The following is a 14,228-nucleotide window of genomic DNA, read 5'->3' as shown; positions in this document are numbered from 1 at the left end:
CTATACTATAGCTACCATGATACGAGGCATGAATTTGGCTGTGGATTTGTGGACTAAAACGCCTTGTCGCCAGCTTAACTCCGGTGAATGAGATAGCCATAATCCCCATAAAATCCAACATTAGAATTATTTGTGCCCATGCCTCAACGGAAGGCAAGGACGAGCAGACCAAGGATATTTTCCACGAGCGCCTAGAGAAAATACGACCGCTTCCCCGCCCATGATATAAAAATAGTTCTGGAATTAACATCTCCCAGAACTATTTGTATATCATGGGATGCGAAGATAGGGAAGAACATGTAAAAGCGTGCTAAGTTCGGCCGAGCCGAATATTGGCAACCAACCACCACCGATTCTGCTAAAAATTTATACAAAATAAATTTTCAATTTTTGTTTGTTTCTCTTTCGAGACGAGCTCAATGATCGGAGATTCTCTTTTGAAATGGAAAAGGAAAGCCAGAAATCGCAACACACCAACCAAGACGCGTTTCGTCTTTGGTTAGAAGACTTTTCTCCCGTATTAGGTGCGATGGCTTCAAGGGTCGCGCGTTGGTATTTTGTATTTAAATCGTTTTTATTACGTAAACGCCTTTCTGATACAAATACCAGAACAACCATGCCGACAACCCTGTCTACTAGCTGTACTTTTTCCAATGCATGTGCTTTCGTGTAATGACCGATTTTTATACCCTCCACCATAAGATGGGGGTATACTAATTTCGTCATTCTGTTTGTAACTACTCGAAATATTCGTCTGAGACCCCATAAAGTATATATATTCTTGATCGTCGTGACATTTTATGTCGATCTAGCCATGTCCGTCCGTCTGTCCGTCGAAAGCACGCTAACTTCCGAAGGAGTAAAGCTAGCCGCTAGAAATTTTGCACAAATACTTCTTATTTGTGTAGGTCAGTTCGTATTGTAAATGGGCCATATCGGTCCATGTTTTGATATAGCTGTCATATAAACCGATCTTGGGTCTTGACTTCTTGAGCTTCTAGAGGGCGCAATTCTTATCCGATTTGAATGAATTTTGGCCCGACGTGTTTTGTTATGATGTCCAACAACTGTGCCAATTATGGTACAAATCGGTTCATAACCTGATATAGCTGCCATATAAACCGATCTTGGGTCTTGACTTCTTGAGCCTCTGGAGGGCGCAATTCTTATCCGATAGGAATGAATTTTGGCCCGACGTGTTTTGTCAAGATATCCAACATCTGTGCCAAAAATGGTTCAAATCGGTTCATAACCTGATATAGCTGCCATATAAACCCATCTTGGGTCTTGACTTCTTGAGCCTCTAGAGTGCGCAATTCTTATCCGATTTGAATGAAATTTCGCACGACGTATTTTGCCATGATATCCAACATCTGTGCCAAGAATGGTTCAAATCGGTTCATAACCTGATATAGCTGCCATATAAACCGATCTTGGGTCTTGACTTCTTGAGCCTCTAGAGGGCGCAATTCTTATCCGATTTGAATGAATTTTGGCACGACGTGTTTTGTTATGATGTCCAACAACTGTGCCAATTATGGTACAAATCGGTTCATAACCTGATATAGCTGCCATATAAACCGATCTTTGGTCATGACTTCTTGAGCCTCTGGAGGGCGCAATTCTTATCCGATAGGAATGAATTTTGGCCCGACGTGTTTTGTCAAGATATCCAACATCTGTGCCAAAAATGGTTCAAATCGGTTCATAACCTGATATAGCTGCCATATAAACCCATCTTGGGTCTTGACTTCTTGAGCCTCTAGAGTGCGCAATTCTTATCCGATTTGAATGAAATTTCGCACGACGTATTTTGCCATGATATCCAACATCTGTGCCAAGAATGGTTCAAATCGGTTCATAACCTGATATAGCTGCCATATAAACCGATCTTGGGTCTTGACTTCTTGAGCCTCTAGAGGGCGCAATTCTTATCCGATTTGAATGAATTTTGGCCCGACGTGTTTTGTTATGATATCCAACAACTGTGCCAAGTATGGTTGAAATCGGTCAATAACCTGATATAGCTGCCATATAAACCGATCTGGGATCTTGACTTCTTGAGCCTCTAGAGTGCGCAATTATTATACGATTTGCCTGAAATATTGTACGACGGATTCTCTCATGACCGTCAACATACGTGTTTATTATGGTCTGAATCGGTCTATAGCCCGATACAGCTCCCATATAAATCGATCTCTCTATTTTACTTCCCCCCAAAGGGCGCAATTCTTATTCGAATTGACTGACATTTTACACAGGTCTCCAACATATAATTTAATTGTGGTCCAAACCGGACCATATCTTGATATCGCTCTAATAGCAGAGCAAATCATTTCTTATATCCTTTTTTGCCTACGAGGAGATGCCGTGAAAAGAACTCGACAAATGCGATCCATGGTGGTGGGTATATAAGATTCGGCCCGGCCGAACTTAGCACGCTTTTATTTGTTTTTTTCTACGACAATTACACTACTTCCACGGTACACATGATTCTGTGCATCTCTTGGAAGTTGTATTGATGGCTTAGAACGGCAACGGCTCTCGCTGTTGCTCCGTGTGCACAGGTTCGAATCCCGGCCGGGCTCTGGCGATTTTTATACCCACCACCGAAGGATGGGGGTATATTCATTTTGTCATTCCGTTTGCAACACATCGAAATATCCATTTTTATTTTATATTTAAGATAAAATTTCATCAAAATCGGACAACGGAATCGGGGGTCAGGCGTAATGGGTGAAAATGTTGTCTTTAAAAGTATCTATTGAAATTTGTCTATAGAAAAAATTTTAGGATAAAGTTGTTTGAGACAGATATGCATAATAAAAAAAACTTTAAAGGTGTTTTTGCAAAATTTAAATTATGTTTTTAAAAAATAATCTTGAGGTTAGGTTGTCTTTAGAGAGTTTTTCGCTGAAAAATTCAATAAAATGTAGCCTTTAGAAAAAATGTAACAGTTTTTTTTATAAAAATGTTGTCTCTTGAAAATATGTTAAAGAATTTTTGTCTTAAAAAATTAATTTCGAGGGGGGTCCGGCCCGTGCGGAAGTTTGGTCATAAGAGAATATTATGCTGAAATTTTGTTTCTAGAAAAAAATGATTAAAATTTTTTATAGAAAAATTTTGTTTTTATTAAGAATTTAAATACAATTTTGTCTGTGTAGAATATTATAAATATGCAATTTTGTCATTATAAATAATGTTAATGAAATTTTTGTTTAGAATAAATTTTAATTTAAAATTTTTCTTTAGACAAAATCAGTTTTGGTGGGGATCGGGTCCGAGGGCCTTCCTCCCTGGGCACGTCGCTGACGGGTGCTATATCCAAATCTGAACCGATAGAGCCCATTTGCAATTCCTAACGACCTACATCAATAAGAAGTATCTGCGCCAAATTTCAAGCGGCTAGCTTTACGCATTCGACCGCTATCATGATTTCCATAGACGGGCGGACATAGCTAGTTCGACTCAGAATGTCGAGACGATCAAGAATATATATACTTTATGGGGTCCTAAATCAATATTTCGAGGTATTACGAACCAAATGACTAGGTAAGTATACGCCCATCCTATGGTGGTGGGTATAAAAATTACATGTGATATTTTGAAAAGAGATTTTCATATGTTTATGTCAATTGTATCACACGACTTGTACAACTCTGCATGTGCTAAATCGGACATGTCAAAAGAGAGCCTTAAAATAAATATACCCCTATCCTATGGTGGTGAGTATAAAAATTCTCAAAGCCACATGGTTGTCCCTAGATCAAGGGGTTAGTAACCAAATTGATCACGTTGTTGTAGATGGTAGGCATTCATCCAGCGTGTTAGATAAACGAGGGTAGTGGGGAGCGAACATAGTTTCGGATCATTATCTTGCTGCAGCAAGAGTCGCACCCTTTTCAGCATGGTGAGAAATGTACGATCCGGCACAGCATGAAAGCTGGTTATTAAAAAGCTGCAAACACATCCTCCTGCAGAGGCAAAGAATGAAATCTGGTTATCAAGACAGATAGTGTGATTGGGATATGGAAAGTACATTTTTCCCTGCTGCTATTGTCCGACAATGGGGGCGAAGAGAATACACAAAACCAATCCCTGATGATGGTATAAAATAAGGTCCTAGTAGCAGTGACGGTACTGAAGAACAACATGGCAGCTGCAGCCGATGGGCTGTCCACTAAACTATTTAAGACCATAGGGGAGACGGTGATAAAGCACATGGATCAGCGCTTTCTGACTCGAAGAATGCATATCAGATGATTGGAACACAAGAAAGAAGAAAAGACGGAATGTGCCAATTTCAGAAGAATTAGTCTTCTCCCCATGAGATAATTGGGCTCTATCAATGCGACCTTAGACCTGGCAAATCCACCATAGGCCAGATCCTGGAAGAGACGCGAGAAGGACAGGTCAACTCTTACCATCTCTTCGTTGACTACAAATCAGCTTTCGACAGTACGTTCAAGGGTATTTCAAGCCATGTCTGAGTTTGGTATCCCTGCAAAATTAATAAGACTCTGCAGGATGACACTTGCTGATACGCGGTCCTCAGTTAAAATAGGAAACAATCTCTCCGAACCATTCTTTAATATCATGCTGGAGAATATTCAACGAGATATATATGGTACACTACTCACAAGAAAACACATGATACACGCCTATGCCGACAACATCGATGTAATGGGTCGATCACCGGAAGTAGTAACTGCAATCTTTGATAGAATCGAAAGAGAATCAGTGAAAAATGGGCTAAAAATAGAAACACGTCCATTCAGTTGAATGATTGGCAAGCACAAGATATTTACTATTTATGGACAGAGTTTACAAAGACTAAAAATAAAAATACAAATTCAATTCTCATAGCCTACATGTTTTTGTTCGTACAACTATATTTTACAAAGAGTTAATTTCAACACCACCACTCGAATAAAATTTAATTAAAATGTAGCCCCCTTTGAGTTGAACAAAAGTTATGTTTATCAGTAGGAACGGCTTTGGTTAAATTGTCTGCAACCATGAGTTGAGTTTTTACTCCAACAAATTGAATAATATTTTACTCTCTCCTTTCATGTATAAAATGATGGCGAACCTCAATATGTTTCGATCTTGCCAAATATTTGCTGGTTGATGGCAAATGCATGGTACTTTGATTGTCGCAATAGATTGTTGTTCGCTTTTTCATTCAGTTTTGGGTTGAGTTCTGCTTCATGATTTGTTAGCCATACAAACTCCTGAACAGTGTGGCACAAAGTGTCATGTATCCGGCTTCTGTAGACGATAATGCTATTGTTGGTTGATTTTTGGAAGCCCAAGATACAGGACCTCCTTGAAGAATATTTACATATCCCGTAACTGAACGCCTTTCATCGGAATCGCTAGCCCAGTCGGAATCAGAATATGCAATTATATCTTCATTACCACTTTGAGAGAATGTTAATTTGGCGTCCTTTGTTCCCTGCAGGTATCTGAAAATTCGATTTACTGCATTCCAGTGTGCATTTCCAGGATAATCGTTAAAAGTACTGAACTTATTTACGGCTTGACATATGTCTGGTCTAGTACACTGCAAAGCAAACAGTAGACTTCCAATAGCTTGTTGATGCGGAATTTTTGATTTTTTGAATTTTGGCACCTGTTTTGGGAGACATATCCTTTGCGAGTTTGACATTCACATCCATTGGCGTTGACACAGGATTGCAGTTGTCCATATAAAATTTCTTCAACAATTCGTCTATGTATTCTTCCTGGTCCAAATAAATTTTTTAATTTTTTCGTGAAACTCAATTGCCTAGGCATTGCTTTGCTTCTACCAAAAACTTCAATTTGAAATTCATCATTAATTGGGCTTTTATTTTTTTTCCGGTATGATGCCTTATTGCTGAATAGTAATATATCGTCGACACACATGGCCAAAAACTTCATATTTGATCCATCTCTGTGCATGTAAATGCAAGAACCTATTACTTTGGATCCAATCAGACCTATTTTGATAAGAACTTTATTCAATTTCGTATTCCACACTAAGCTCGACTGCTTAAGCTCATATACTGCTTTATTCAGCTTTAAAACATGATCATCATCACTCTTAATTGGAATACTTTCAGATTTTTCAACATAGGTAACCACTTCCAGCTCACCTTGTAGAAAAGCTGTGACTGCATCCATTTCTTTAATTTGCAGGTCATATTCCGCTGCTAAAGCAATAAGAAAACTTATTGAAGTGTACCTTACTACTGGCGAATATCTAGTCAATTCGTCTTTTCTGTGTGTAGTCCTTTGCTACTAATCTGGCCTTATATCGAATATTATTGAAGTGTACCTTACTACTGGCGAATATCTAGTCAATTCCTCTTTTCTGTGTGTAGTCCTTTGCTACTAATCTGGCCTTATATCGAATATTGTTACCTGGCTCCTTTTTGTCTTTGGTAACCCATTTGGTCTTGATGACATTCACTCTAGGCGGCTTTTCTACTAATATCCATGTATTATTCTTTTCAAGAGATTTTATCTCGTTTTTCATCGCGTCAATCCATTTCAGCTTCTCAGAACTGTTCATGGCATCTTCAAGGCTTTTTGGCTCATCTGTGCTACATTCTTGACGGTTAGAGCTTTGTGTTTCGCTGCGAGTCTCTCACTTCTGCGTGGATCCGATGAAACGTCTTGATTATCTACATAATCTATTGCTACATGAACATCATCATTATGTTCGCTTTGAACTTTTTCAGATTCCCCCACTTCATGCGCATTTTCTAGGATTGATGAGCTTGAACCACAATCGCTTTGATTATCAGGGATGTCAACAGGTTGTACCCCCACTTGAATCGTATATAGGGGAAATTCACCATTTCTTTGGATTTTGTTATCTTTAATTTTATAATAAAATTACACACTCCGACAAATACATACTTTTCCGATTTTGCATCAATTTACGAGGTTTTGTTTAGGGCTATAACACATGGCTGTATATTCCAATATTTTGAAATAACTGACGATAGGCTTGTGTCCAGACCACATTTCTTTCAGAGTCTTTTGTAATATTTTGCGTGGTGATCGGTTTTTGATATGGGTTGCACAATTCTCTGCTTCCGCCCAGAAAGATTTCGGCATACCTGCGTCACACAACATTGCACGTGCATTTTCCATCAAATTTCGGTTCATCTGCTCAGGGGTATATGGAATCGTAGTCTGATGAATTGTTCCACTTTTTGTTAACTCAGCAGTCAGTTTCTTATTCATGTACTCCTTTTCGTTGTCAGCTCTTAAAATTTTGATTGACTCCCTGTTTGATTTTCCACCTCAGTTTTATATTCAAAAAAACGATCCACAACTTCGTCTTTGTTTTTCATGCAATATACCCTTACCTTCTGGGTAAAATCATCACAAAATAAAGACTTCCACACATGGACTTCACTTCCATAGGACCACATGCGTCAGAGTGAATAAGATCTAAAACTTTTGACGCTCTGGCGCCTTCTGACGGGGAACTGAGACGATGTTGTTTACCTTCTGCGCATGATATACGCGATTCTACAGAATCTTTGCTCAAATGTACACCTTTCACATAACCGTTGGCTAGAAGTTTCAGATTTTCGGATCCTAGGTGTGCAAATCTTCGATGCCAAAGTTCCGTTGACATTTCAGTTGCCATATACGCGTTTACTTGCTTTGCCATTCCAATAACCTTTTTGGAAGAATTTATAATACAGCATCCAGATCTATCGAATACTACACTATTTTGATGATCTGCAATACAATCTTCTTTGTAGACAAAAGATTCACTTCCAAATCTGGAACATAGAGGACATCTTTATTCATTACCTCTTGGCGTTGATAGATTCATCTTTATGTCACCCTTTCCAACAGCTTGCATTGTTGTATTATTTGTGGCTTTCATTTCACTAGAGTACTCACAAAAGTTGTTCAAATGTTCTCGTCGTGCTATCATGTGATTGGTAGCACCGCAGTCAATATTCCATTCCTCGGTTGATGGTTCCACTACGAAAGCTGCGAACATTGTTCTATCATTACTTGTGGACTTCTTTCTTCGACTTTGACGGGCAATCGGATGCAATATGGCCAATGCCATCACAATTGAAGCATCGCGACTTTCCTTTCCTTTCTTGTCTTGTTTTTTTCTTTTCTTCGAAAATAATGCAGCATTTGAGGGCGAAGGTTCAAATTTAATGTCCTGTAAAAGCTTCTTCTAAAACAGGTAAACCATTAACAGCGGATAGTGTACCTCTGTTAATGGTTCACCTGTGCTTTCAATAGTCATAATCATTGGCTGGTATTCAACAGGGAGTCCTTTCAGTAACAATCTTCCAATCCATTCGTCATTAACAGAGAATTCAATATCGTACATTTTTTGTGATAATCTGATTTACATAGTCTTTTACTGAAGAACATTTCACTAATTGTACAGAACACAATTTTTGTAACAACCCAAATTCTTCTGTCCAATCAAGCGTCTTGAAACAGATTCTTAAGGGCCTTCCAAACTTCAGCCGCTGTCTTACATACAGACGCTTGTCAATTGCCGAAATGATTTTGCATTTAGCTTTTCGGTCCTTTTCAGCATCAACTGCAGTTACGTTACTTACAGGCTCTATGCATGACCATACAACTTCCAGTTCTAGTTGCGTCTTCATGGCACAACTCCAAGTCGACCAGTTTTCGGAGCTTCTCCATTTGCTGAACTGCTCCAAGCGAATTCATTGCTGCATACATTACTTGATTTTGAATATTTCCAATGATTTAGTTTGGCACACAATGGGGCCATAACCTTTGAATGATTGGAAAGCAAAAGATATTTAATATTAATTGACAGAGTTTACGAAGACTAAAAATCTTATATACAATATAAAAATCAATTTGTGTTTGTTTGTAGATTTGTTTGTGTGTTTGTGTGTTCCTTATAGACTCAGAAACGGCTGAACCGATTTTCACAGATGGTGCATAATGACCCCGTGGTGAAAAAAGGGTACTACATTTATTGATATCTGAAGGGGGGGCGGACCCTCCCCCTTACCCTAATTTTCAGAAACGCCAGATCTCGGAGATGGGTGGTGCGATTTAAGCGAAATTTTGTGTGCTCTCATATAGTACCCCAAAATAAAAATTTAGTATCCAAATTTCGAATGGGGTACCTAGGGGGGCCGCCCCGCCCTAAAACCTACTAAGCATATATTTAGACCAATCACGACAATATGGGACTCAAATGAAAGGTATTTAGGATGAGAAAACATATCTGATAGAATACGAATCTGATATCCAAATGTGGGACCACGTTTCTGGGGGTCCACCCCTTCCCCAAAACACCCCTAAACAGGACTTATTTACTGACCGTGGGCATATGGGGCTTGAATAAAAGGTATTTGAATGTAGAATATGAATCTGATATCCAAATATGGCACCAAGTGTTTGGGGGGCCGCCTCTCACCAAAAACATCCCCCAAAGGGGAAAATTTACGACCATAGCAATATGGGGCTCAAATGAAAGGTCTTTGGGAGTAAAGCACGAATTTGATATCAATATTCGGGAAAAGTGTCTATGAAGCCACGCCACCGCCACAATACCACCCAAATAGTAAGTATTTTCTGTCTATTGCAATATGAGGCTCAAATAAGAGGGATTTTAAAGAGGAAAACGAATCCGATATGTATTTTCAAGGCCCCCATTTTCAAATATGGGGCCCAAATTAAAGGTATTTGGGAGTAGACCACGTATCTGATATCAACATTAGCGGCCAACTGTCTAGCGGACGTTCCACCACCATAACAACCCCCAAATAGGACGTATTTGCTCACCTGGACTATTTGGGTGTTAAAGAGAGTGGAACTAAATATTCATAGCTTTTAGGGCCAATACCCCAAACTATATTTGCTGACTTTTCCAATAAGGAGTTTAAATGAGATTAGAAAACGAATTTGATACCCAATTTTGAGGGCAATGGCAACATGGGGTTAAAATAAATGATATATAGATATATGAGAATAGAGCACGTTGCTGATATATTTTCCGGGCTTAGTGTTTGGGGGACCACCCCAATCCCCAAAACACCCCTAAATCGGGCATATTTACCGACCATGTCAATGTGGAGCTTAAATGAAAGGTATTGGGGGGTAGAGCAAGAATTGATACCCATTTTCGGGACTTATTTTTTGGGGGTCTACCCCTTTTCCAAAAAAAAAACCCACAAACAGCATTTTTTTAGTGACCATCGCAATATAGGGCTCAAATAAAGGTATTAGGGAGTAGAATACGATTTTATTATCGAAATGTAGGACCATGTATTTAGGGCATCACCCCTTTCCCAAAACACCCCAAAGGGAAAAAATTTTGTCGACCATGGGAATATGTGGCTCAAATGAAAGGTGTTTGAGATTAGAAAACGAATTTGATAACCTATTTTGGGGCCATGTGTTGGGGGGACTCCTCATCCTGGTAACTCCTCTTAAGCCAATGGCAATATGGGGTTTAAATAAATGGTATTTGAGAGAAGAGAACGATGCTGATATTTTTTCAGGGCCAAGTGTCTGGGGGACCACCTTACCCCCGAAAACACCCCTAAATGGAGTACACCTTAAATCGAAACTTAAATTTGTAGAGCAATAATAATCATATGGGATTCAGATAAAGGCACTTATTTTGTCAAGCGATATACTAAAATATTTTCGTAGCATGGTATTTCAGTAAAAGCTCTTTAATTGTCGAAAATAAATATTCAAAGGAAAATTTTGTTCCACAAAAAGTGGAAGAAGTCGCATCGGAGAGGGCCCTGTCCAGCTAGTATTTGATAAAGAGTTTATTTCAACATGGAGATAGGAAAAAATGGAGGGTATCAACTCCTGCAATGCACCATAGGATATAATCGAAATAAACTAGTAAAGAATATGCCATATGACAACGGATGAAGATAACTCTTTGAAATTGGAAATGGTTAGAGCTAAGGTGTGAGGTGAAGTCCAGATCATGTGTAAAATGTAGAGGCCCTAGCTGGGCCGAGCGCCGCTTGGAAGGCCCTAAAATTGGTCACCTCGGCATTTCCATCAATTGTTGGCGCTGCCAAATCTTCATATGTGGTCCGATTATTTAAATCCTTTTTTTTCCTGGATAAAGGTGGAAAATCTCTAATATGCTATAACTCACTGCATGAGTTATACCATATTTCCATTGGTTTCGGGGATATTCGTCTTTTAGTTTTTATACCCTCCACCGTAAGACGGGGGGCATACTAATTTCGCCATTCTGTTTGTAACTACTCGAAATATTCGTCTGAGACCCCATAAAGTATATATATTCTTGATCATCGCGACATTTTATGTCAATCTAGACATGTCCGTCCGTCTGTACGTCCGTCTGTACGTCCGTCCGTCTGTCCGTCCGTCTGTCCGTCCGTCCGTCCGTCTGTCTGTCGAAAGCACGCAAACTTCCGAAGGAGTAAAGCTAGCCGCTTGAAATTTTGCACAAATACTTCTTATTAGTGTAGGTCGATAGGTATTGTAAATGGGCCATATCGGTCCATGTTTCATTATAGCTGCCATATAAACCGATCATGGGTCTTGACTTCTTGAGCCTCTAGAGTGCGCAATTCTTATCCGATTGGAATGAAATTTTGCACGACGTGTTTTGTTATGATATCCAATAACTTTGTCAAGTATGGTTCAAATCGGTCCATAACCTGATATATCTGTCATATCAACCGATCATGAGTCTTGACTTCTTGAGCTTCTAGAGGGCGCAATTCTTATCCGATTTGGTTGAAAATTTTCATGAAGTATTTTATTCTTACTTTCAACAACTGTGTCAAATAAGGTTCAAATCGGTTCATAACCCGAGATGGCTGTCATATAAACCGATCTGGGATCTTGACTTCTTGAGTGTCTAGAGGTCGCAATTATTATCCGATTGGAATGAAATTTTGTACTACGGATCCTCTCATGACCATCAACATACGTGTTCAGTATGGTCTGAATCGATCTATAGCCCGATACAGCTCCCATATAAATCTATTTCTCTATTTTACTTCTTGACCCCCCAAAGGGCACAATTCTTATTCGAATTGGCTGACATTTTACACAGGTCTCCAACATATAATTTAATTGTGGTCCATACCGGACCATATCTTGATATCGCTCTAATAGCAGAGCAAATCATTTCTTGTATCCTTTTTTGTCTAAGAAGAGATGCCGGGAAAAGAGCTCGACAAATGCGATCCATGGTGGAGGGTATAAAGATTCGGCCCGGCCGAACTTAGCACGCTTTTACTTGTTTAGTTTAGCATATTCCCAAGGTGTTGGGTATCCAAAGTACGACCGGGCCTGAATCACTTTTTACTTGTTCCTTTTAGTTTCTTTTAATTGCCCTTTTCATAGTTTTGAATAGACTTACCACATGTGTGTCTAAGGAAATTAGCCTTATCTATCCAGTGTTTTATACTCTCATAATGTTTTTTTTTTTTTTTTTTTTTTTTTTTTTTTTTTAATATTATGTCTCTGTGCTGTTCTACTTTAAGCATATCTTCATAAATAGCTTTTAAAATCTATCCTTTGTATAACATTCATAACATTGATGACCGCCCCCATAGAATTTGGAAAATTAAAATTTGCAGACACATGCCCAGACATTGAATGGCTGCAGAAAAAAAATCCATTTCTATAACTTTCACATTTTTGCACCTTATCTGTAATCCGGCTTGTGTCCTTATGCATGTCTTGGCTGTTGCAAATGCAAGGGAGCAGCAGTTGCATGATAATGTATAACAAGGAGTTTCAATAGAACTCTCAAGGATCTATGAAACTTATGAAGTGAGCAAAATTAAAGAAATCATTGAACTAAAACCCCATGGCTGTGTTTTTTGATGGAGCTTTTTTTTGACTTCGCCCTTACTCAACATGTATAATTAAATTTTGTTTTCAAAGTATTTTCTGTGCTGCATTATTTGAAATGTATAACATTTGTGGGTTTTCTTTTTCTTTCCAGGTAATTCCTATACAACTATTGTATATCAACATCAACCTTTATGTGTGTGGGGAAATCTTTTGTGTGGAATCTTTGAAATGTGAACAAATAAATTGTGCGCGTGCTGTGTAAGTAATTGGTATTGTGATACATGCTTTATTGTGCCACACAAATGTATTTCAGCAGCATAATGCCTCTTGTTATGCAACATGATGTACATGTGTACTTTTATTCATTTTAAATCCTTGGCAAAATATTATCAGTTACATATGTCATTTCTCTCCCTCCGATTGGGCTAATCCAATTCGTTGAAGCGTTAACGTTCATACATATATCTCGTTATGCTATTCATAGCAATACAAGAGTAATTTTTTTCTCCAAGTCTTATAGCGCTCACAAGATAGTGGAATAAGAGATGGGGGTGTTTCTTTTGCTAGAATTTTCCACCATCCAGTTTGTTAAAATTGCTTAAGTTTGTGTATGAGTGATAATAATATGAAAAACCATTGGAGCGTATGAACGATATTAAATGGTATATTCATTATTCGAATGAGTTGTGTTTGAACATATGCAACAATTAAAACGGTAATGTGAAAACAGTAGTTGCACAGTGCTATTGTTTAAGATGGTGAAAAGAGATATACGATTAATAACAAGTAAAAAGGCGTTAAGTTCGGCCGGGCCGAACTTTGGATACCCACCACCTTGGGTATATATGTAAACCTCCTTTTATCAAATTTCGGTGAAAATTTCATACCTTATGTCCCATATTAGTTATATCAAATTATGTTCCGATTTGGACCAAATACTAATAAGTACACTAGCAATATCTAAAAATAGACCGATCTGAACCATATACGACACGGATGTCGAAAAGCCTAACATAAGTCACTGTGTCAAATTTCAGTGAAATCGGATTATAAATGCGCCTTTTATGGGGCCAAGACTTTAAATCGAGATATCGGTCTACATGGTAGCTATATCCAAATCTGGACCGATTTGGGTCAAGTTGCATAAAAGTGTCGAAGAGCGTAACACAAAGCACTGTCCCACATTTCGGACAATAAATGACTCTTTTATGGGCCCAAAACCTTAGATCGAGCGATCGGTCTATATGACAGCTATATTGAAATCTGGACCGATCTGCGCCAAATTGAAGAAGGACGTCGAAGAGCCTAACCAAACTCACTGTCTCAAATTTCAGCGACATCAGACAATAAATGCTCTTTTATGGCCCCAAAACCTAAAATCTAGATATCGGTCT

General features: G+C 38.6%; 2 protein-coding genes across 2 annotated transcripts in view; one reads left to right on the top strand and one right to left on the bottom strand.

Moving 5' to 3' along the window:
• Positions 1 to 14,228, top strand: part of LOC106085042 (calcium-transporting ATPase type 2C member 1) — a 661,371-nt gene that overhangs the window by 155,601 nt on the left and 491,542 nt on the right. The window lies entirely within an intron of this gene.
• LOC131998493 (uncharacterized) lies at positions 3,618 to 8,103 on the bottom strand. The gene is made up of 2 exons (XM_059370783.1): positions 6,409 to 8,103; positions 3,618 to 3,974 (listed from the first exon to the last, which is right to left on the bottom strand). The coding sequence occupies exons 1-2, from the start codon at positions 6,557 to 6,559 to the stop codon at positions 3,775 to 3,777; spliced, it is 351 nt and encodes a 116-aa protein (XP_059226766.1). The 5' UTR covers positions 6,560 to 8,103; the 3' UTR covers positions 3,618 to 3,774.

Source organism: Stomoxys calcitrans, chromosome 1 (genome assembly GCF_963082655.1).
Source record: "Stomoxys calcitrans chromosome 1, idStoCalc2.1, whole genome shotgun sequence".
In the NCBI taxonomy this organism is placed as follows: domain Eukaryota; kingdom Metazoa; phylum Arthropoda; class Insecta; order Diptera; family Muscidae; genus Stomoxys; species Stomoxys calcitrans.
Note: the sequence above shows the minus strand (reverse complement) of the source record. Positions and strands in the feature narration are given on the sequence as shown.